The sequence below is a fragment of the Salvelinus sp. IW2-2015 genome, linkage group LG32, assembly GCF_002910315.2.
Source record: "Salvelinus sp. IW2-2015 linkage group LG32, ASM291031v2, whole genome shotgun sequence".
NCBI classification, from domain to species: domain Eukaryota; kingdom Metazoa; phylum Chordata; class Actinopteri; order Salmoniformes; family Salmonidae; genus Salvelinus; species Salvelinus sp. IW2-2015.
Genome location: NC_036871.1, coordinates 20,946,635 through 20,971,961, shown reverse-complemented (window position 1 = coordinate 20,971,961; position 25,327 = coordinate 20,946,635). Strand labels below are relative to the sequence as shown.

Sequence of the window (25,327 nt, the reverse complement as noted above, 5' to 3'; positions counted from 1 at the left end):
AAAAGTAACCTGTTTTCGTTTTGTCATTATTGGGTATTGTGTGTAGATTACTGAGGATTTTTTTAATTTATTTAATCAATTTTAGAATAAGTCTGTAATGTAACAAAATGTGGAAAAAGTCAAGGGGTCTGAATAGTTTCTGAATGCAATGTACACTGTTTGGGGTTGTGGCTTGTTGTCATGGAGGCCCTGTTATGGTTTCATTTGTTTACGTAACAGAGGAATCCTGAGCTGGGTAAACTCCGCACTAGGTCAGAGGCTAAACTAACCAGTGGGGTGGGTACAGCTCTGACCAAGCAACCCAATGACATTCACATTTTCCCTTTTATATTTGCATACTTCAATAATATGTTTATTACACATGGGATTGAATCCAAATGGAAAATATTTTTTGTTATTCTACTCTGAGTGGTCAGTAAACTACTGTAGATGAAGAATACTGTTTTTGATATCATAGTAAAATACTATGTAAGTGTTGATGCTGGTAGAGACGAGAAGCAGGTACAGGGAGTGAACATTTCATTATCAACGGACATGACATGGAACAGGACAGGATAGCGTTTGGACAAGAACAAATAACAACATTAATGCAGACACAGGGAACAAATGGGGGAGCAGACAGTTATAGATGGTGCAATCAACAAAGGGAGTCCAATGAGCGCTGCTGCACGTAATGATGGTGACAGGTGTGCGTAATGAAGGGCAGCCTGGCGCCCTCGAGCGCCAAAGAGGGAGAGCGGGAGCAGGCATGACAGTACCCCCCCGCCCCCCCCTCTAGGGGTGCCACTCGGCCAGCATTCCGGAGTAGCCTCTTCACTGTTGACGTTGAGACTGTTGTTTTGCGGGTACTATTTAATGAAACTGACAGTTGAGGACTTGTGAGGCGTCTGTTTCTCAAACTAGACACTCTAATGTACTTGTCCTCTTGCTCAGTTGTGCACCGGGGCCTCCCACTCCTCTTTCTATTCTGGTTAGAGCCAGTTTGCACTGTTCTGTGAAGGGAGTAGTACACAGCATTGTACGAGATATTCAGTTTCTTGGCAATTTCTCACATGGAATTGCCTTCATTTCTCAGAACAAGAATAGACTGACGAGTTTCAGAAGAAAGTTCTTTGTTTCTGGCTATTTTGAGCCTGTAATCGAACCCACAAGTGCTGATAATCCAGATACTCAACTAGTCTAAAGAAGGCCAGTTTTATTGCTTCTTTAATCAGACAACAGTTTTCAGCTGTGCCAACATAATTGCAAAAGGGTTTTCTAATGATTAATTAGCCTTTTAAAACAATAAACTTGGATTAACTAACACAACGTGCCATTGGAACACAGGAGTGATGGTTGCTGATAATGGGCCTCTGTATGCCTATGTAGATATTCCATAAAAAATCTGCCGTTTCCAGCTACAATAGTCATTTACAACATTAATAACAATGTCTACACTATTTCTGATCAATTTTATGTTATTTTAATGGTCAAAAAAATTGCTTTTCTTTCAAAAACAAGGACATTTCTAAGTGACCCCAAACTTTTGAACTGTAGTGTATATCTATGTCAATGAAGAAGGCATTACATCACATTCAACAGTTTTTTATTAAAATGTAAGGTCCAATATCAAATCCTTTCTGGGTAACAATTAAGTACCTTACTGTGATTGTTTTCAATTAAAATTGTCAAAAAATAATAATAAATGCTTCTTAGCAAAGATCAATTTCTCAAGCAATAATTTTGCTAGGACTGTCAGGGAGTGTTTTGAGTGGGGAGGGGAAAACTGAAAACTAGCTGTTATTGTTAGTGAGGTATGGAACTCACTTTCTTGTTGGTCTATTTGCTAATTTACAACCTGGTCAAAACTCCATCCCACCAAATGGGCTGAAATTGAATGTGGTCTTTTCTAACAGCTCTTACGCAAAAATGACATTATTATAATTTTCACAATTTCACAGTATTGTTCCAACCTCATAGTGTTGAAACTATATATAAAACACAGGGACATATTTTTGGGGACTACACTGGGCCTTTAAAATAGGAAAATGGAGCTAACAGAATACTGCAGAATGGAATATTTATTATTGCTCCCATCTGTCACCTGCACTTATGTTAGCTTTTTCAACAGGTCATTTCATTGGGTTTTTCAAAAGTCAATATAGGATTCAATGTTCAAACAAATTAAATAAAAGTGTAAATCTATCATTCAATAAATCAAAAGTTCAACAAATAATAAGTAATTAAATTAAGTCATCAAAACAGGGCAAACTAGGCAGATCAAAGCAAAATAGGCAAATCAAATATTAATCACAAAAAAAGAAAGGAAAGAAATCTAGCAATTGGCAATAAATACAATTAAATAAACTTCTTAATATAGACTCACAGTGTCCTTTCACAGTTATTTTTTTCATTGTTGTTTGTAGCTTTTTCAAAAGCTTTAGAACTGGATGGGATCATGTTCAGAGTTTTTTAGACCAATAGAAAAAACCAACAACACACATAAATTGCAAAACAATTCTCAGAAATGGTTACAGAAACATGCTGGATTTTATTCTGATGAGCTCCGCCCCCAAACATAACCAAATGTGGTCAGTCTTGACCAACTGAACAACTCTGAACAAATACAGTAGAGCACAGTAGAGTTTAGTTCAGTACAGTAAATATAGTTTAGTTCAGTAGAGTACAGTAGAGAATAGTACAGTGAAGTAAAGTACAGTATAGTACAATATAATACTGTAGCGACCCGCACAGACAGCGGTGTGTTATGTGGTAGGCTATTAGTGGGTTGTGTTGTACTTACCAGTGTTCGCGGGGTCCGACATGCCAATCAACCTGCTATCTGCCAATCACGGGATGCCTGGAATGTTCTGATGCCGGGCATCCTGGTGTTTGGCGGAGTGGCGTGGAGGGGGGTTGGGCAGGGGGATGGAGCATTGGAAGTTAAGACCAGGTTTAGCCATTGTTCTCTCTCTTACGTCTGGGCTTCACAAGAGAAGGTCACGATTGGCTTGTGGGGTGTCTTTTGTTTATTTGGCATGGGCTACGGCCAAACAGTAGCTTGTGTAAAGTTGGGTTAATAAACCGTCAATTCGTAAACTCAACCCTCTGTCTGGACAATTGTTCCTTTATGATCTAGTCAGGTCATTACAATACATTATACTGTACTTTACTCTACTGCTGCTCTACTGTACTGTACTGGATATCTGTGGATCCTGAAATCAAAGCCGGTCCAGACCACAAAATGACGTCTGTTGACGTTGAAATCAAGGCCAGGGTGGACAGACCAAATTTCAATGTCTTTTCATGTGACAGTTGGACTGTGCTCACTTGGCACCTGTCTCTCTCCACCGAAATCGGCAAAGATATCCTGCGAATGATACAGACTTGTAGACAGCTATTAGATATCATTTTAGCCTGAGAGTGTCATTCTCGTACATCATTTCTTGACAAATGGTGGTTCAATTACAATGCATAGTAGCCTACTACTGCATAGTACGTTTTGCTGTTTCTAGCCACCTGATTTCACACAAAGGAGCTTTCACATTCTCTTCAGCATGTGCTCGCAAGCCTGTTACAAAAGCATGTCAGGCAAGCTACATGACCTATCAGTGTAATATTCATGAGTATCTCTTATCATTGTCATTATTCATCATCAAATCAAAGTTTAGTGGTCGCGAAAAATCCAGAAAAATAAGAAAATTAATTATATAGGATGAGTCATGACTAGAATACAGTATATACATATAAAGTGGGTGAAACAGTACGTAAACATTATTAAGTGACCAGTGTTCAATGACTATGTACATCGGGCGACAGTCTCTAAGGTGCAGGGTAGAGTATCGGGCAGTAGCCTGCTAATAACAGTGACTAAGGTTCGGGGCAGGGTACTGGGCGGAGGTCAGCTAGTGTTTATCAGTCTGGTGGCCTGGAGATAAAAGCTGTTTCTCAATCTCTCGGTTCCAGCTCATCATTTGTAGTGGATACTGGATCAAACTGTGGCGAATGGATTAATGCACGCGCTGCTGCTCATCACTCAAGACTGAAATTATAGACGGAGCAATTATTGAAATTATGTTAGTAAGAGACGGGGCGTATTTTGAAAGAAGAGGAAGGCTCAAGACAAGGTGATGAAACTCCGAAGATTCTATATTGATATTTAACCACCATATGTTCACGACACCACGCTATGGTAAGCAGTCAATGACACAAACCATTCAAATAAGATGTTCATACATTGTTATAGCTAGCTAGTTGTTTTGCCTCATTCAGTAGTTTGAATAGAGGCGTCAATCAACCGTATTAGCCCACAGTAAAGACAAGGGCTAGTAGGCTTGCCATGTCTGGATGCTGGAAATATGTTAATGCTTCTATATTGGCTTTCCTGAAGATACTTGAAATTAGCTTGCTAGCTAACGTTAGTTGTTTACTCAGAGAATGATACATATTTGTTTAACAAGGATGTGATACAGACGTTTCAACGCTTGCCCATTACGTTGTTTCCCTGTTCAACGAAAACTAAAGTGAATTTATCTCCAACTATTCACTTGCTAGCTAAGTCTATTTTTGAATGAATGAACTGAAGATACAGTGGTGTCTTAGTTACTGATACAAAATGCAAGACCACATTTAACATTACGTGGCAGTGTGTCAGCTAACGTTACTTTCCCGGTTGTTGTGCTTCTGTGGGTTTTGTCAAAATACGCTGTGAGAATCTTGAGCAACCATTACATGATGTCAGGGCTTCATCAGAGGAAGTCACTGTGCAACGTTGAACATTTCTCAAAAAGTAAGTTCAAGAAGTCTACAAAAATTTTAAAGGCACATTCTGCCATTTCAACAGCATGACACTGTTTGGTAACCTGAGGGATTGGTCTGGGTCAAGCCTGGGGAAATAGCGTAGCCGCTGCTCATCATCATCACCTTCTAATTCATAGATATATTCTAATGTAGAGATGAAAGGTTTGAGTCTTAGTTTTATTAGACATATTTTGGAGCTTGTTTGTTTACAAACACTCAACTGACAAGAAAAAACAAACAATGGAGTAATACAGTCTGAGATCTTGGGTTATCATTTAACCCATTAGTATCATTTCTTACCATTTATTGAAATGACCATGGGACAGCAGAACACATTAGACTTTAGCTTTAATTTAACACCTGGAACCCCCATGGACATTTGTGAATCTCCCCCAATTTAATGTGTAATTTAGTGTAATTTATTATTTATGGTGACAGTAATCTTTATGGTTTTTGTCAGGGTTTTTGTCTATAACCATACTCACTCTAATGCTTGTGAAAAAGCTGGGAAATAGCCTATGTCAATAGTAGCTCTACTATACATGCATGTATGCAACCCAGCCCCCCTCACCTTCACAGTAGGGATTCTCACACCCAATTCTAGGCTCTGCTCTTTGCCGCCTAACTTTTATCACAACCAAAATAGCTAGCTAAAATGTCTTGTGAACATTTTCAAATGTCCCAAACATATTTTGGTTTGTGACTGTTATTATCATTTAGTAGCAGTGTGATTTTTCAATACGCCTATTTCTTCTGCGCTGCTGCTGTGAAGTGGTGCTACCCCCAGAGGTCAATGTTTCCATTGTAAATGTGATGGTGGTATTGATGGTGTTTTATAGCATTAGTTACTTTTCTAAAGAAAAATAACACAGCAAATGTTTTTCGGAAATTTGTCAACTTTCAAAAAAGAAAGAATGGATGATATTTCAACAGGTTAGACCAAATCCCATTACAACACTATGAACTGGATTGGAATGAATAGAATGAGGTTTATTTTCCAAATTCCAAAAATACTTTATCACACTTTACCTTTGGAAATGAACAGGTACAGGTACTTTAACTAGCCCACTGTTATGGCTTGTGAATGTTTCCTTCATTTAAATATTCACCCTAAATGCCACCTTGTTTCCAAATGCCCAAAATACTCTACAATAATACTTTGTCAAACTTCACCGTAGAAAATTGACAGGTCTAGCCTAACTACTACTATGGTTTGTGTTATTTTTTTTTTTTATTGTTCAAAAATGTATACATTCCTCATCACTTACAATAAGTCATTCAGCAACCTCCCACACAACATACAGAATGCATCCATCACACAGATCTGTATGTTCTAAATGTTAGTTTTGCGTAGACCTATTAATTATCAGCTAGGTTTATTTTCTAAAGTATTCTCTAATAACAGTCCTTTGCCAAACTGCCACAAATAACCATTAAAGATATCAAAGTCCTGGCTTCAATATTAATGTTGTTCCAGTTCAGTCACGTTAGAACTCGGGAAGACATTCATTCATTATTTTGTTTGCTTGCAGTAGCATAATAAAAAATACTAAATAAATAATAATGTAATAATAATACATGGGATTTAATGCACCTTAAAAAAAAAAAAGACACTGTACATCAACACTCCTATCAGTTCCACCTAGTCTCGTTTCTCCCACTTAGCTATGAGTTAGCACTAGCTCAACTAAATTATTGTCTTCTTAAGTGGAAATGTTATACAATATTGTATCTCTGTAGCTCAGTTGGTAGAGCATGGTGCTTGCAAGGCCAGGATAGTTAGTCCGATTCCCAGGATCACCCATATGTAACAAAATTTATGTATGTGTGACTGGAAGTTGCATTGGATTAGATTGTCTGCTAAATGGCATTTATTTTTGTTGTTATAGCCTACTGTTAAGACACATTTGGAAGAATTTGACCTGTTTTACTTATCTTTACTTATGTTATACTTATTTGTCCATTGTTTAAAAGATAGTATGCCTAATATCCACACATTGTAGAAGTTTATATCCTCTGAGGGGAGGCAGGCAGGAAAACGTTGACATTAAATGGTTTACATACATACTGTACTAGCATGTAGGGCCTAGGTCGGGGCCTAAACACCACTGTTGTGGAGAAGGTCTTGACCAGGTGCATAGAATGTGAACTGATACCATTGGCCAGCTGGCCCTGCACTGGCATTCTGAAGACATTCCTCTGACAGAAATAGCCTGCTTCCACTACCCAGAGTTTAGCTACATGTTTTGTAGTTTCTGGCTCCAGAACTCAAGTTTTTGGAGCTGATGTAAGCTAATATGTTGCATTTAATTTGTATTTATGCTGACGTACAGTACCAGTCAAAAGTTTGGACACACCTACTCATTCATGGGTGTTTCGTTATTTTTACTATTTTCTACATTGTAGATTAATAGTGAAGACATCAAAACTAGGAAATAACACATATGGAATCATGTAGTAACCAAAMAAGTGTTAAACAAATCAAAATTCTGATTCTTCAAAGTAGCCACCCTTCGCATTGATGACAGCTTTGCACACTCTTGGCATTCTCTCAACCAGCTTCATGAGGTAGTAACCTGGAATGAATTTCAATTAAAAGATGTGCCTTGTTAAAAGTTAATTTGTGGAATTTCTTTCCTTCAAAATGCATATCAGCCAATCAGTTGTGTTGTGACAAGGTAGTGGTGGTATACAGAAGATATCCATATTTGGTAAAATACCAAGTCCATATTATGTCAAGAATAGCTCAAAGAAGCAAAGAGAAACAACAGTCCATCATTACTTTAAGACATTAAGGTCAGTCAAATGAAATTTTCAAGATCTTTGAAAGTGAGGTCGCAAAAACCATCAAGTGTTGTGATGAAACTGGCTCTCATGAGGACCGCCACAGGAAAGGAAGACCCAGAGTTACCTCTGCTGCAGAGGATAAGTTCATTAGAGTTAACTGCACCTCAGATTGCAGCCCAAACAATTGCTTCACAAAGTTCAAGTAACAGACACATCTCAACATCAACTTTTCAGAGGATACTGCGTGAATCCGGTCTTCATGGCCGAAGTGCTGCAAAGAACCCACTACCAAAGGACACCAATAATAAGAAGAGACTTGCTTGGGCCAAGAAACATGAGCAATGGACATTAGACCGGTAGAAATCTGTCCTTTGGTCTGATGAGTTCAAATTTGAGATTTTTGGATCCAACCGCCATGTCTTTGTAAGATGCAGAGTGAATGGATGATCTCCGCATGTGTGGTTCTCACCGTGAAGCATGGAGGAGGAAGTGTTATGGTGTGGGGTTGCTTTGCTGGTGACATTGTCAGTGCTGTATTTAGAATTCAAGACACAATGAGTTGGACCGCAGAGTGAAGGAAAAGCAGCCAACAACTGCTCAGCATATGTGGGAACTCATTCAAGACCGTTGGAAAAGCATTCCAGGTGAAGCTGGTTGAGAGAATGCCAAGAGTGTGCAAAGCTGGCATCAAGGCAAAGGGTGGATACTTTGAAGAATCTCAAATATAAATATATATTGATTTGTTTAACACTTTTTTTGTTTGTTACTACTGTACATGATTCCATATGTGTTATGTCATAGTTTTGATGTCTTCACTATTATTCTACAATGTAGAAAATAGTAAAAATAAAGAAAAACCCTTGAATAAGTCGGTGTCCAAAATGTTGACTGGTACTGTATTATGTTTTCACAAAGCAGTGTGAAACCAGAATTAGGCCTAGCCTAGGCCTGTATTGTGGCACTAAAGTCGTACAGATACAGTGCTTTCAGAAATTATTCATACCCCTTGACTTTTTCCACATTTTGTTTTTACAGCCTTAATTTAAAATTGATTAAATTGAGAGTTTGTGTCACTGACTTACACACAATAGCCCAAAATATAAGTGTAATTATGTTTTTAATGGTGTTTACAAATTCATAAAAAATGAAAAGCTGAAATGTCTTTAGTCAATAAGTATTCAACCCCTTTGTTATGGCAAGCCTAAATAATTTCAGGATAACAAATTGGCTTAACAAGTCACATAATACGTTGCATGGACTTAGTCTCTATACCCCACACATACAATGATCTGTAAGGTCTCTCAGTCAAGCAGTGAATTTCAAACACAGATTCAACCACGAAGACCAGGGAGGTTTTCCTGCCTCCCAAAGAAAAGCACCTATTGGTAGATGAAAAAAAATGAAAAAAAAGCAGACATTGAATATCCCTTTGAGCATGGGGCATATTAATTACACTTTGGATGGTGTATCAATACACCAATTCTCCCGAGTGGCTCAGCGGTCTAAGGCACTGCATCTCAGTGCTAGAGGCATCACTAGCACTGAGATGATTGGGAGTCCCATAGGGCGGTGCACAATTGGCCCAGCGTCATCCGGTTTAAGGTTTGACCGGGGTAGGCCTTCATTTAAATAAGAATTTGTTCTCAACTGATTTGCCTAGTTAAATAAAGGTTAAATGAAATTTACAAAAAATAAACACCCAATCACTACAAAGATACAGGCATTTGCTGGAGAGGAAGGAAAGTCCTTAGGGATTTCACGATGAGGACAATGGTGACTTTAAATCAGAAAGAGTTTAATGGCTGAGATAAGAGAACTGAGGATGGATCAACAACATTTAGTTACTCCACAATACTAACCTAAATGATAGAGTGAAAAGAAGGAAGCTTGTACAGAATACAAATATTCCAGAAAATGCATTCTGTTTGCAAGAAAGTAAAACTGCAAAAAATGTGGCAAAGAAATTAACTTTATGTCCTGAATAAAAAGTGTTATGTTTGGGACAAATCCAACACAACACATCACTGAGGACCACTCTTCATATTTTCAAGCATGGTGGAGGGGTGCATCATGTTATTGGTATGCTTGTCATCGGCAAGGACGAGGGAGTTAAAAAAATTCTAATAAATGGAATAGCGCTAAGCACAGGCAAAATCCTAGTTCAGTTTGCTTTTCAACAGACTCTGAGAGACAAATTCACCTTTCAGCAGGACAATAAACTATAAGACAAGGCCAAATATAGACTGAAGTTGCTTACCAAGACGACATTGTTCCTGAGTTGCCTATTTACAGTTTTGACTTAAATCGGCTTGAAAATGTATGTCATGACTTGAAAATGGTTGTTTAGCAATGATAAACAGCCAACATAACAGAGCTTGAAGAATAATAATGTCCCAATATTGTACATTTCACGTATGCAAAGCTCTTAGACTTATAGCTGTAATCACTGCCCAAGGTGATTCTAACATGTATTGACTCAGGGGTGTGAATACTTATGTAAATGAGATGTTTCTGTATTTAATTTTCACTACATTTGCAAAAATATCTAAAAACATGTTTTCACTTTGTCATTATGGGGTAAAAATAAATTGAATCCATTCTGAATTCAGGCTGTGTACAGGGGTGACAAACTCATTCCACGGAGGGACGAGTTTCTGCGGGTTTTTGGTTTTTCCTTTCAATTAAGACCTAGACAACCAGGTGAGGGGAGTTCCTTAATAATTAGTGACCTTAATTCATCAATCAAGTTCAAGGAGGAGCAAAAACCTGCACACTTGGCCCTCAGTGGAATGAGTTTGACACGTGCTGTAACACGGAAAAATGTGGAATAAGTCAAGTGTCATCAAATGAATACTTTCTGAAGGCACTGTAAGTGCTACACTGCCTTTAAACCTTACCCTACACTATGCTGAAAACCTGTTACATAAACATTGTTGATATAGGCCTAAATCAAAGACATTTGTAGTAGGCCTAATTTGTATCATATAATTTGGATTGTGCCACTAGTAATGCTACGACACAAGTAGTCTACTCTTACATAAGGCCGCATTAAAACTCGACAATGCACTAAATCAAAACCATGAAATGAATCCGAATACCGCGTGTAGCCTAGACCTATTGAGTAGCCTACATTTCAGTTATCACAGTGTGTGAATGAGGAGAGTGTCTCCGTGACACTCACTACTGCATTGTAGGAAGACGCCCAAGATGAGGGATGGGTGAGAGACGGACAGACACAGCACTGTAGGCCCTAATGGAAATTTCCCAAAGCTCTATAATTAAACTGAAGGGAGACTGCCGTGTCCAATGTGTGCTTTTGTGCCCAAATATTTCATTGTTGTTTTTGGGATGGTGTTAACGGGATGGTGTTAACTAACCTGACTGGTATGAGAGAGCATCTCAGAATGCCAGGCATGCAGTATTATGAGTAGTAGCAGATACCATGTATTTTTTATATAGGCCAACATCCATGTTTTGCCGCCTCAAAATTTAAAATGTCTTTCTTGTTTAGCGTTGTCATTCATGCTGGTATGAAATAGAGGTCGACCGATTACGATTTTTCAACGCCTATACCGATACCGATTATTGGAGGACCAAAAAAAGCCTATACCGATTAATCGGCCGATTATTTAACATTTATTTGTAATAATGACAATTACAACAATACTGAATGAACACTTATTTTAACTTAATATAATACATCAATAAAATCAATTTAGCCTCAAATAAATAATGAAACATGTTCAATTTGGTTTAAATAATGCACAAACAAAGTGTTGGAGAAGAAAGTAAAAGTGCAATATGTGCCATGTAATAAAGCTAATGTTTAAGTTCCTTGCTCAGAACATGAGAACATATGAAAGCTGGTAGTTCCTTTTAACATGAGTCTTCAATATTCCCAGGTAAGAAGTTTTAGGTTGTAGTTATTATAGGAATTCTAGGACTATTTCTCTCTATATGATTTGTATTTCATATACCTTTGACTATTGAATGTTCTTATAGGCACTTTAGTATTGCCAGTGTAACAGTATAGCTTCCATCCCTCTCCTCGCCGCTACCTGGGCTCGAACCAGGAACACATCGACAACAGCCACCATCGAAGCAGCATTACCCATGCCGAGCAAGGGGAACAACTACTCCAAGTCTCAGAGCGAGTGACGTTTGAAACGCTATTAGCGTGCACCCCGCTAACTAGCTAGCCATTTCACATCGGTTACACCAGCCTAATCTCGGGAGTTGATAGGCTTGAAGTCGAATAACAGCTCAATGCTTGAAGCATTGCGAATAGCTGCTGGCAAAACGCACGAAAGTGCTGTTTGAATGAATGCTTACGAGCCTGCTGGTGCCTACCATCGCTCAGTCAGACTGCTCTATCAAATCATAGACTAAATTATCAATAATAACACACAGAAATACGAGCCTTAGGTCATTAATATGGTCGAATCCGGAAACTATCATCTCGAAAACAAAACGTTTATTCTTTCAGTGAAATACGGAACCGTTCCGTATTTTATCTAACAGGGGCATCCATAAGTCTAAATATTCCTGTTACATTGCACAACCTTAAATGTTATGTCATAATTACTAAAAATTCGGGCAAATTAGTTCGCAATGAGCCAGGCGGCCCAAACTGTTGCATATACTCTGACTTTCTTTTAGCTAAATATGCAGGTTTAAAAATATATACTTCTGTTGATTGATTTAAGAAAGGCATTGATGTTTATGGTTAGGTACACGTTGGAGCAACGACAGTCCATTTTCGCGAATGCGCACCGCATCGATTATATGCAACGCAGGACACGCTAGATAAACTAGTAATATCATCAACCATGTGTAGTTATAACTAGTGATTATGATTGATTGTTTTTTATAAAAAAGTTGAATGCTAGCTAGCAACTTACCGTGTCTCTTACTGCATTCGCGTAACAGGCAGGCTCCTCGTGAGGCAGGTGTTAGAGCGTTGGACTAGTTAACTGTAAGGTTGCAAGATTGATCCCTGAGCTGACAAGGTAAAAATCTGTCGTTCTGCCCCTGAAAAAGGCAGTTAACCCACTGTTCCTAGGCCGTCATTGAAAATAAGAATGTGTTCTTAACTGACTGCCTAGTTAAATAAAGGTATAAAAAATATATATATTTAAATCAGCAAAATCGGCGTCAAAAAATTCCCGATATCCGATTGTTATGAAAACTTGAAATCGGCCCTAATTAATCGGCCATTCCGATTAAACGGTCGACCTTTAGTATGAAAGTATACCCTCATCAGACTGAAAGGCAAACATTAGAATAACCATTCAAACAATGCAGTCAATCCACAGCCACAGACACTGGCTCAAATCAGTTGATGATAGGACTTAGACTGATCAATCAAATTTTATTTGTCACATACACATGGTTAGCAGATGTTAATGCGAGTATAGCGAAATGCTTGTGCTTCTAGTTCCGACCATGCAGTAATATCTCACAAGTAATCTAACCTAACAATTTCACAACAACTACCTTATACACACAAGTGTAAAGGAATGAATGAGAATATGTACATAAAAATAAAAATATATGAATGAGCGATGGCCGAACGGCATAGGCAAGATGCAGTAGATGGTATAGAGTACAGTATATACATATGAGATGAGTAATGTAGGGTATGTAAACATTATATAAAGTGGCATTGTTTAAAGTGGCTAGTGATACATGTATTACATAAAGATGGCAAGATGCAGTAGATGATATAGAGTACAGTATATACATATACATTATATTAAGTGGCAGTGTTTAAAGTGGCTAGTGATACATTTTTGATTAATTCCCATCAATTTCCATTATTAAAGTGAGCTGGAGTTGAGTCAGTATGTTGGCAGCAGCCACTCAATGTTAGTGATGGCTGTTTAACAGTCTGATGGCCTTGAGATAGAAGCTGTTTTTCAGTCTCCCGGTCCCCGCTTTGATGTACTGACCTCGCCTTCTGGATGATAGCGGGGTGAACAGGCAGTGGCTCGGGTGGTTGTTGCCCATGATTATCTTTTTGGCCTTCCTGTGACATCGGGTGGTGTTGGTGTCCTGGAGGGCAGGTAGTTTGCCCCCGGTGATGCGTTGTGCAGACCTCACTACCCTCTGGAGAGCCTTACGCTTGTGGGCGGAGCAGTTGCCGTACCAGGCAATGATACAGCCCAACAGGATGCTCTCGAAGTGCATCTGTAAAAGTTTGTGGATGAATTGTGGTGACAAGCCAAATTTCATCAGCCTCCTGAGGTTGAAGAGGCGCTGCTGCACCTTCTTCACCACGCTGTCTGTGTGGGTGGACCATTTCAGTTTGTCCGTGATGTGTACGCGAGGAACTTAAAACTTTCCACCTTCTCCACTACTGTCCCGTCGATGTGGATAGGGGGCTGCTCGCTCTGCTGTTTCCTGAAGTCCACGATCATCTCCTTTGTTTTGTTGACGTTGAGTGTGAGGTTATTTTCCTGACACCACACTCCGAGGGCCCTCACCTCCTCCCTGTAGGCTGTCTCGTCGTTGTTGGTAATCAAGCCTACCACTGTAGTGTCATCTGCAAACTTGATGATTGAGTTGGAGGCGTGCATGGACACGCAGTCATGGGTGAACAGGGAGTGCAGGAGAGGGCTGAGAACACACCCTTGCGGGGCCCCAGTGTTGAGGATCAGCGGGGTGGAGATGTTGTTACCTACCCTCACCACCTGGGGGCGGCCCATCAGGGAGTCCAGGACCCAGTTGCACAGGGCGGGGTCGCGACCCAGGGTATCGAGCTTAATGACGAGTTTGGAGGGTACTATGGTGTTAAATGCTGAGCTGTAGTCGATGAACAGCATTCTTACATAGGTATTCCTCTTGTCCAGATGGGTTAGGGCAGTGTGCAGTGTGATTGCGATTGCGTCGTCTGTGGACCTATTGGGGCGGTAAGCAAATTGGAGTGGGTCTAGGGTGTCAGGTAGGGTGGAGGTGATATGGTCCTTGACTAGTCTCTCAAAGCACTTCATGATGACGGAAGTGAGTGCTACGGGGCGATAGTCATTTAGCTCAGTTACCTTAGCTTTCTTGGGAACAGGAACAATGGTGGCCCTCTTGGGAACAGCAGACTGGGATAAGGATTGATTGAATATGTCCGTAAACACACCAGACAGTTGGTCTGCTTATGCTCTGAGGACGCGGCTGGGGATTCCGTCTGGGCTGGCAGCCTTGCAAGGGTTAACACATTTAAATGTTTTACTCACGTTGGCTGCAGTGAAGGAGAGCCCGCAGGTTTTGGTAGCGGGCCGTGTCGGTGGCACTGTATTGTCCTCAAAGCGAGCAAAGAAGTTGTTTAGTTTGTCTGGGAGCAAGACATCGTGGTCCGCGGCGTGGCTGGTTTTCCTTTTATAGTCCGTGTTTGACTGTAGACCCTGCCACATACCTCTCATGTCTGAGCCATTGAATTGCGACTCTACTTTGTCTCTATACTGACGCTTAGCTTGTTTGATTGCCTTGCGGAGGGAATGGCTACACTGTTTGTATTCAGTCATGTTTCCGGTCACCTTGCCCTGATTAAAAGCAGTGGTTCGCGCTTTCAGTTTTGCGCGAATGCTGCCATCCATCCACGGTTTCTATTGTATCATATAATAGCACTCATACAGTAGCTTTCCAAGAAAACTAAATCTGAGACATTTATGGTCTGTTTACATATATTTTAGAGGCTATTTATACCAAAAATTGGTCTAAAACCTTGGTATTGGTATAATTGGTATAAAAACAACAATATTTTGGGGTGATAGCATTTCTATTACACATTTTTTGATACACCACATGCCTAACTTTAATTTTCCTGCATAAGTAAAGGCAGGAAAGCCATCACCTACAGTATGCCACTATTGCCATTCATTCCAATTAGACTGGTTTTGGATTTTCCCTGACCAAGATGGCTTCCATTTTGCCAAATTCTGGAATTGAACTCTAGTAATCTAGTAATTTAATACGTTCTCTATAGGTATTACCATATGGGGGGACCTACTTGATGTGCGTAACTCAAACTTTTGCTTAAAGGGTAAGATGCATTCGTTTTTATGCACCAAAGTAACAATACAATGTGGTCAAAGACTTAATTTAGTAATTTAGTGAGTGGCCGAGTGGCGCAGTGGTCTAAGGCACTGCATAGCTGTTGGATTTTCCATAATTGTCCCTGATTGGGCCTCAGCCATCAATCTCTAAGTAGGCTAAATAAACTAAAGTTAGCTGGCTCGCTAGTTTGCTAGCTAAGATACCTGCATATGCCGTAGCATTCGGAAAGTATTCAGACCCCTTCCCTTTTCCCACATTTTTTTTACATTACAGCATTATTCTTAAATAGATTAAATAAAATGTTTTTCTCGTCAATCTACACACAATACCCCATAATGACAAAGAAAAACAGGTTTTTAGATTTTTTTTGCAAATTTTAATTTATTATTATTATTTTTTAAATACCTTATTTACTTAAGTATTTAGACCCTTTGCTGTGAGGCTCAAAATGGAGCTCAGGTGCATCCTGTTTCCATTGATCATCATTGAGATGTTTATACAACTTGATTGGAGTCCATCTGTGGTAAATTCAATTGATTGGACATGATGTGGAAAGGCACACGCCTGTTTATATAAGGTCCTACAGTTGACAGTGCATGTCAGAGCAAAAACCATGCCATGAGGTCGAAGAAATTGTCCGTCGAGCTCCGGGACAGGATTGTGTCGAGGCACAGATCTGAGGAAGGGTACAAAAAAAAATCTGCAGCATTGAAGTTCCCCAAGAACACAGTGTCCTCTGTTATTCTTAAATGGAAGAAGTTTGGAACCACCAAGATTCTTCCTAGAGCTGGCCGCCTGGTCAAACTGAGCAATCGGGGGAGAAGAGTCTTCGTCGAGAAGGTGACCAAGAACCCGATGGTCACTCTGACAGAGCTCCAGAGTTCTTTTGTGGAGATGGGAGAACCTTCCAGAAGGACAACCATCTCTGCTGCACTCCACCAATCAGGCCCTTATGGTAGAGTGGCCAGACAGAAGCCTCTCTTCGGTAAAAGGCACATGACAGCCTGCTTGGAGTTTGCCAAAAGGCAGCTAAAGACTCTCAGGCCATGAGAAACAAGATTCTCTGGTCTGATGAAACCAAGATTGAACTCTTTGGCCTGAATGCCAAGCGTCACGTTAGGAGGAATCATGGCACCATCCCTACGGTGAAGCATGGTGGTGGCAGCATCATGCTGTGGGGATGTCAGGATCGAGAGAAAGATGAATGGAGCAAAGTACAGAGAGATCCTTGATGAAAACCTGCTATACAGATGTGCCAAGCTTGTAGCGTCATACCCAAGACGACTCGAGGCTGTCAAGGTCCTTCAACAAAGTATTGAGTAAAGGGTCTGAATACTTATGTAAATGTGATATTTCGGTTTAAAAATGTTAATACATTTGCAAAAATGTCTAATAACCTGTTTTTGCTTTGTCATTATGAGTCATTTTGTGTAGATTATGTTTTTTTTCTGGTTTGGCAAGTCATATTTCGGAGGACGCATGACCTGACCTTCACCTCTCCCGAGCCCGTTGGGGAGTTGCAGCGATGAGACGAACGTAATCACGAAATTGGGGAGAAAAGGGGGTAAAAAATAAATAAAAAAATATAAAAAATTGCTTCCGTTGAGTGATCAGGGACGTGCAAATATAGTTTTTCTTCACAGAAAATACATTAGTGCTACACATTTGGCATAAAATAGCTTAATTTTCATCAGATGACAAAAGAAGTGCAATGCTATTTGGCTGGCAGCCACAGAAGTAGGCTAAATGAGCTTACAATGAAAACGCAATATATTTTTTTGTAAAAACTATGCATGGCCATCATATTTCTGTTGATCATAGAAAAAATGTAGCCAACTTTCACGCCCTGACCTGAGATATCTCTGTTTTCTTTATATTTTGGTTAGGTCAGGGTGTGACTAGGGTGGATACGCTAGTTTTTGTATTGTCTAGGGGTTTTGTATTGTCCAGGGTTTTGTATGTCTAGGGTTTTATAGGTCTAGGTATTTGTATGTTTATGGTGGCCTGATATGGTTCCCAATCAGAGGCAGCTGTTTATCGTTGTCTCTGATTGGGGATCATATTTAGGTAGCCATTTCCCTTTGGTGTTTGTGGGTTCTTGTTCTATGTTTAGTTGCCTGTCTGTACTATTCATATAGCTTCACGGTTCGTTTTGTTATTTTGGTTAGTTTGTTCAGTGTTCATTCTTATAATAATAAAGAATGTACGCATACCACGCTGCGCCTTGGTCCGATTCATACGACGAACGTGACACCAGCTAAACTTCCTAATGTTTTTCTTAAAGTTAATCTTGCATTTTACCTGAGAAAAGTATGCTAGCTAAACCGAGAGACGTAGCTACACATCAGTCAGAGCACTCTCCGTTTGTGAATTGTCATTCGAGTGGAGAAGTGCAACTGAAGCACAACATTTGTCTGATGCCGAGCAAAAATTACAATAAGAAGCGTTTTAGATCGTTTTGTAAACGCAGCAAGATACAGTACTTCTTATGTGTTGTTACTTTTTTTCCTGTGTGAAAAATAAATAATTCTACGTTACTGCGACCCCCAAGTTTAACTTGCGTATCTAAGTGTTTGAAAAGTCAAAGCCCTTTGGATGAGTTATTTGTACAGCTGCCACTGATATATTTTGATTTCCTTGCATTTTGTCTCCTCTCCCCTCTCGGCCGTTTCCTCCTCCATCTTCTCCAAGCAGAGCAGGCAGTCCTGTTGCCCTAGCGACTCCAGACCCCACACATGCTGCTCCAGAGCCTTGACTGTTCATTTGCACAATGTCTCTTGTTCACATTCGCTTGCAAATGTCCAAACTCACCAAAAATTACAATCGGTAGCTCCTTTATATGTATAACTTTATGAGTTGGACTGCCTGTCTTTGCAATATTTTTGTTCCCCGTTTGCACTCGTTAGCATATATAGCCTTAGCCCCACACATCTCTTCAAGGATTCACGTCAGGTCATGTGCTAAACAGAGTGAGTAAGGTAGTGTAGTAAACAACCAAACATTAAGACTAAAAGTGGTAAAGGTAGTAGCATACAATAAGGAAAAACCAGAAATACACTTTGCCTAGTCCTTGGCCTATATCCTAATCTGACTTTGGTGCAGATCATGTTGTTCTTCACATTTACTGTCTCTGGTAAACACACACTATATCAAATAAAATCAAAGTTTATTTGTCAGATGCACAGGATACAGAAGGTTTAAACGGTGCAGTGAAATGGTTACTTGCATAGTAACAATATCAAAAATAGAAAGTGTCCAGATAAAAATATTAAATCAATATTTTATCATTATTAGGGGATGCTTACCAAGACACACTTGTCTAAACTTGTCTAAACTATAGAAATGCTATAACCACCCCCCAGCCACATCTAGCGGATGGGTCACTATTGTCTAGACATGTACATATGTTCATGAAATACAATAAATGACCAGACACCTGGCTATGGGTCATGTAATGATCTGGCGAGGTAGAGTCTTTTGTTTAGACATGTAGCTAGCTAAACAATGAACCATAATCCCAACCCATAGCTACAGTACAAACAGATCGTCATAGATCGCCACCATGCATGAAATGCTGTCGTATTAATCTGAAGGTAGCTAAAGCTAACCAACTAGGTTTACTGTTAGCTAGCTAGCTAACGTTTGGCTATAACTAGCGATGCAAATGGATTGCTGCGATACGAATAATATTACTACACAGATCATACACTTAATGTCAGCTAGCAAGCCAGCGAGCTAACGTTCGCTAGCTATCTAACAGCACACTTTAACTTGCAAAGAAAACAGCATTAGAAACGTATTACATCAAAACATTTAGATAGACTCTTACCGAAGACGTGGATTTCGATTAAGGCAGCCCCCTGCACCTCTCTGATTCAGAGGGGTTGAGTGAAGACACATTTCAGTTGAATACATTCATTTGGACCACTGACTAGGTACCCACCCCCCTTTCCCCTTACATGGATAAACACTTCATGGCAGCGTGTCTTTTCCGTTTTGTTTGTAGCTAGCTACAGCTTGTTTGGCCAGATGTGTCAAGTCACTCCGGTTCACACTGACCGTGTGCAGAAAGTAGTCATCACAACTTTTTCCAACTGATCTTTGTAGATAGATCCTGCTAAATTCAGGGCAGCAATGTTGTTGAGAGCAGTAGGAACAATTTTGCAGTTCTCCATGGCTATCTTTCAAAATAGCCACAATAGCAATGATTATCTACACATACTGAGCAGCTCATGTTATAGACAGAAGTGGGCTACATGGCAGACCGATCCAAACTAATCTCTTGGCATGTCCAGCCCATCCATTATCTCAGCCAATCATGGCTAGCGGGAAGGTTCCTGACTTTTTCCGTTGCAAAACCAACTAGGTTCGTAATTTTAACAATTTTATTCGTATTTACAGATGGCATAAAAGTTTGTTATTAAGGCACATGAAAGTTCACATGTTCCAGAAGGAAGTTCTACAAAAAAATTATCTTCAAATACCTATCCTGTGAACCAGTGACGTGTGACACACGCCTAGCTTCTTCTTGAAATTAGTCACATATGTCATCACTGTTAATTCAACGATAGGTCATTCAACTTTTTCTGTTATAGTCAGGTGGACTGGAGTAGAGTTTGGCTTAGTGTTTTCACCCAGTGACAAGTGAAAAATCCAACAAGAAGCTGCTTTGCTGTATTACAGCCAGACCACAATGTTTATAGATGTTCATTGATTTTTTTCAAGTCCAGTGAGTAACTTGCGTTATATTCAGACACCAGTTGGGTGTCACTCATCCTTAGCATAAACCAGAAACTCCAGAATAGTGAAATTCAATACTTTGTACATCTCCACTATACCACGAAACTGACACTAGGTCTAGGCCTATATCTGTCTCTGGTGAAGTAGTGTGTCCTCTTACCCACTCAGACATAACAGAGGGGTTATAAAGGAGAAGCGAAACAACACAACTGATAATAATGCCAGTAATTACTACGAAAATAACTTTTAAAGTCTATCTATAATGTCTTTCCCAATAGCACACTTAGCTGGTTGGATTTGGTTTTAGTGAACTCTCTCAAAAGTTAATGCCATATTTAGCCCTAGCCCAACAAACAGCAGTGAGGATCTGTAGTGTGAGCCCCAGTGCTATCTATGGGGCGGTGGGTGGAGGGTAGGGGAGGAGGTTTAGTATCATGTAACTACAGAGACAGTAGGAGGAGGCCAATCATACCATAGCAGATTGTCATTACTGCTTTTCCTGCCATTGCTTAGGATAAGAGTAATGGGATTTGCTGAATTCAACTACACCACTTAGCCTAAAATTGGCTATGAAGAGGCTATAGGACAAGGGTCAAGTAAGTTTTAGAACCTGCCCACTTAATATGAATTAATCTGCTTGATGTGATGGCAGACACTTCACTCATTCATCTATAGGCTAAACATAACCAAAGCCAATATTGATCCCATTGTTAGAATATATTATTGTTTTTAAATGGCTAGAGCCGAACAGCTAGACCCACTTGGTGCTTTTTACACAAAATTAACTATCGTTATGGATATTTCAGCTTAGCTGCCTCACTACACCTTTTAATTAGAGTGATACAAGTTGACTTAACAAGGAACCTATGGCCTAATTGCAAATACGTAGTTATCAGGCTAGATGTTGACCTTTGGTCATTAATCCCACAATTCCTCCTGAAATACAGTCATCTTTCTTCCGAACATGAGCCATCTCAATATCGATAAGTTAGCCTAAGCCAAGGTCTACTCAGAAAAGAGAGCATTGAGGAAGATGTGTTCCCGGCAAGTGTATCTAGGACCTGATGATCTCATAGATATGGTCTATGTCAGAGATTCTTAAACCTTTTCAGAAATTCAGTGTTTTCCTGTGATCCAAGCTCATGTTTTCAAAACATGCCTCTTTTTGGTGGGCCTAAGTGAGATTATATTGGGGGACCCCCTTCACCTTGTGGGCAAAACAATTTCCTGCAATTCTACACACTTTGCTATGACTTATGCCATGTTAATATGATATCTGAGTGACATTGACCAAAAAAATCAATGGGGCCCCCTGGAGGTCAGGAGCTCTGGGCACGTGCCCTGTGTGTCCGGTCGGTATTTGTTCATGATTACTACAAGTTTAGATACTGTAGCTGGCTAGACTAACTTACAAGGCTTATTGAGTGACTGTTAGTGACTGACATAACAAGAGAAAAACTTCTGATGCACAGCCAAATTTCGAAAACGCACCTTGTGTATTCTACTAGGAGACGCGTTCTGTCTCCTAGAGATGAACATACTTTGGTGTGAAAAGTGCAAATCAATCTCAGAACAACAGCAAAGGACCTTGTGAAGATGCTGGAGGAAACGGGTACAAAAGTATCTATATCCACAGTAAAACGAGTCCTAGGCCGAACAGCAAGGAAGAAGCCACTGCTCCAAAACCGCCATAAAAAAGCCAGACTATGGTTTGCAACTGCACATGGGGACAAAGCTCGTACTGAAACAAAACTAGAACTGTTTGGCCATAATGACCATCGTTATGTTTGGAGGAAAAAGGGGGAGGCTTGCAAGCTGAAGAAGACCATCCCAACCGTGAAGCACGGGGGTGGCAGCATCATGTTGTGGGGGTGCTTTGCTGCAGCACTGCAGGACTGGTGCACTTCACACAATAGATGGCATCATGAGGGAAGAAAAAGATGTGGATATTTTGAAGCAACATCTCAAGACATCAGTCAGGAAGTTAAAGCTTGGTCGCAAATGGGTCTTGGGTCTTGACCCCAAGCATACTTCCAAAGTTGTGGCAAAATGGCTTAAGGACAACAAAGTCAAGGTATTGGACTGGCCATCAAAAAGCCCTGACCTCAATCCTATAGAAAATTTGTGGGCAGAACTGAAAAAGCATGTGCAAGCAAGGAGGCCTACATACCTGACTCAGTGGCACCAGCTCTGTCAGGAGGAATGGGGAAAATTCACCCAACTTATTGTGGGAAGCTTGTGGAAGGCTACCCGAAATGTTTGACCTAAGTTAAACACTTTAAAGGTAATGCTACCAAATACTAATTGAGTGTATGTAAACGTCTGACCCACTGGGAATGTGTGGTGTATGATATACCATTTTGTATCTCCTGAGTCTCTACTTTTAGACAATGTAAAAAACACAATTTTGCTACAAAAGACCAAATCGAGGTGGTCGGTCACATATGGGCATGTAGGCCTATAGATGAACTGCGCTCTTAGTGTTGTGTGGCCTAATTATTCTTGTAAGTACAATGTAATATGTAACTTTATTACTTATTATTATACTTAAAACAGTTTAAATTAAGCTCGTTTTTAGATTTGTAGAACATACTTCATTGACTGAATTTGGTGTACAGTGTTACAATGACAAATAACAACTTGTCACTGTACTTACCAGAATAATTACACAGTTATGATCATGTTGTAAATTGTTTCCTAATATTCTAAGAAACCCTAGGCTTAGTTACTGCCTAGTTAATCCTTTTTAAATTGTCAGCAGGAACATTTCTACATCGATGCAGTTAGATATAGGTTAGTCAAAGAAATAAATAGATGATTTGGACATAGTCTACTCATTCTCGGCAATGGGTGTTCAGATTGAGAACACAGGAAAGGAGACCAGACCTGTATTTTTCCACCAATAACCCCTTTTCACTCCTCCCAGGGGTTTCCAATGGTTGTGGCGCAACACTCATATGTACTACTAGAGCAGACCTAAGGGAAATTAACAGAACTAACTGAGTGGAGAGCGTGGGATAGTTACAGGACGGTACACTCTGCAGACCAGTTAGTTCCTCACTGTTGAGCCTGACATCCTATCTTATCTTGTAGTTCCTTTTAAAGCCTACGCTGTCTGGTAAAACCCAAACCTTGTTCTCTTTGAGGGGCATTGCTACTTCTGTGATGGTAAGACTTGTTTTTTAATCAATGTTTAAATGTTTCTTTGTTGCATTGGGTTCAACATTTGGCCAAGGAGCATGTTTGATTTATCTGTGCGTTACATTTGAACGGGAGCTATATTTGGCAAACCTTTTTACAGCATGCTCTTGATGTAGTGTTGATAGAGAAGTAGGCCTGTGGTAGAAAGTGCCTTGGCTGAATTGCTGTGGTCATGTTTATGATTTGGATTTGATGTATGTCCCTCAAAAACACTAAGACAAAATTAGTTTTTTAAAGTAGTACTTTGTAGCATAAATATATTATAGCACTATGATGAATATAGTCTACTAGGCAGTGTAATATAGTGGTCAGTTGGTCAGACTCACATTTGCTGAGTTAAACTGAGGACAAGACTAACTAAGTAGCCTTGCCATTCTACCACACTGTGGTATGTCAGGTCAACAGACTCCCAAAGCATTGACGCTGAAGAGGTTAAGACCTGGCTGAAGAGGTTAAGACGTGTCTGAAGAGGTTAAGACCTGGCGAGTGTAAAATAGACAAGTATGACCTGGGAGATTTGAAACTGGTGAAGCTACAAGTTATAACTGTCATATTATGTTGTTTTGCACGAGGGTCCTGACTTCAGAAGTAGGCTAAATTGTTTGGATTAGGTTCCGGATATATTATATAACATTGTACCTACGCAAAAACATCCAAAAAATGTGTCATACAGTACTTGAAAAACAAGTTAAATAGATATAGATCAGCTTAAATATGTTAACTGTGTGTTACTTCATTGTACTTTTCCCCCTTAAGGATAAATGGGCATAGTAGCTTTATAATGCCCATATTTCCTGGAAGCCTTTATTTATTTATTATTTTATATTTAAAAAAATGTTGTAATAATACTTAGATAAATTGTATTGTCATGTTGTTGGGTAATTCAATTTAACACATTTTTGCTATAGTGACTTTCTTTGCATTTTCCCATGAAATTATTTTGTTTATAGGATTAACAGTCCTCCCCTGATACAGAGAGTAGCCAAATGTATTTCAAAGTGCTCCAAATATAGTGTTTGAGTTGAACAATTTAACATTTGTCACATACTTGAATCAAATAGAAAAATGCAAAATTAAGTTACAAACCAATTTATGCTGAGAAGTATTTATATACACTGTGAATTTCCCATGTTCTTGGGTTAATTTTGATTACTGCTCTCTGCACTTGTTGTGCAATGTGCAGTCAATGAGAAGTCAGAGTTTTTTACCAACAGTAGAGTCATCTGTTTGTACAATAGCACATTGTTTCAGTGACGGGTTTTCAGGAAAATGCTCATCTAGTTTTCTCTCCTATCTGGAGAGATATCAGCACCACTGGTGCTCAGCTAAAAACAAGTGTCCTGAACATTTAGACGGGGAGGGACAAAAGTGACATTTTTCCAGTGATGAAATTGTTTGAAATTGGGAAAGGAACTTAAAGTGTTGCCTCCACCCCCCTCCTTGTCACATGTCTGTTTCACAGCATAGAAACGTTCCTGGATTAGGGGAGAATTAACACAAAGCAAAGACGCCACTTCAGCTGCGGTCTGAAACAAGGGAATCGAGTGAGCAACGGGGCGAAGCCGCACGCGAGCTGCTGCTACTGAAGCACACCAGTGTCCAGAAGAAGACGAGTCCCAAAAAGAGACACACAGCAGCACAGACATAGACCACATCGTCACGAAAGAGAAAGAGGTCCCTCCACTTGAAAGCGCCCCCTGACTGAAGCATGGAGGAAAAGTCATTTTCGGTGATTGTGGTGAGTTGGGGTTTTTGTTTGTATTTCTATTCAGCC

At 39.8% G+C, this 25,327-nt stretch overlaps 1 protein-coding gene across 3 annotated transcripts in view; it reads left to right on the top strand.

The window, feature by feature from the left end:
- The first annotated feature begins 3,852 nt into the window (after positions 1 to 3,852).
- slc6a9 (solute carrier family 6 member 9) overlaps positions 3,853 to 25,327 on the top strand; it is an 86,350-nt gene continuing 64,875 nt past the window's right edge. The window contains exons 1-2 of one of the 3 annotated variants that reach the window (XM_023977933.2): positions 3,853 to 4,171; positions 25,016 to 25,291. In XM_023977933.2, the coding sequence (XP_023833701.1) occupies positions 25,262 to 25,291 (30 nt within the window). In that variant the 5' untranslated portion in view covers positions 3,853 to 4,171; positions 25,016 to 25,261. Of the gene's footprint in view, positions 4,172 to 23,354; positions 23,521 to 25,015; positions 25,292 to 25,327 lie in introns of those variants that run through there. The other 2 variants (XM_023977934.2, XM_023977936.3) reach the window with 2 other exon arrangements.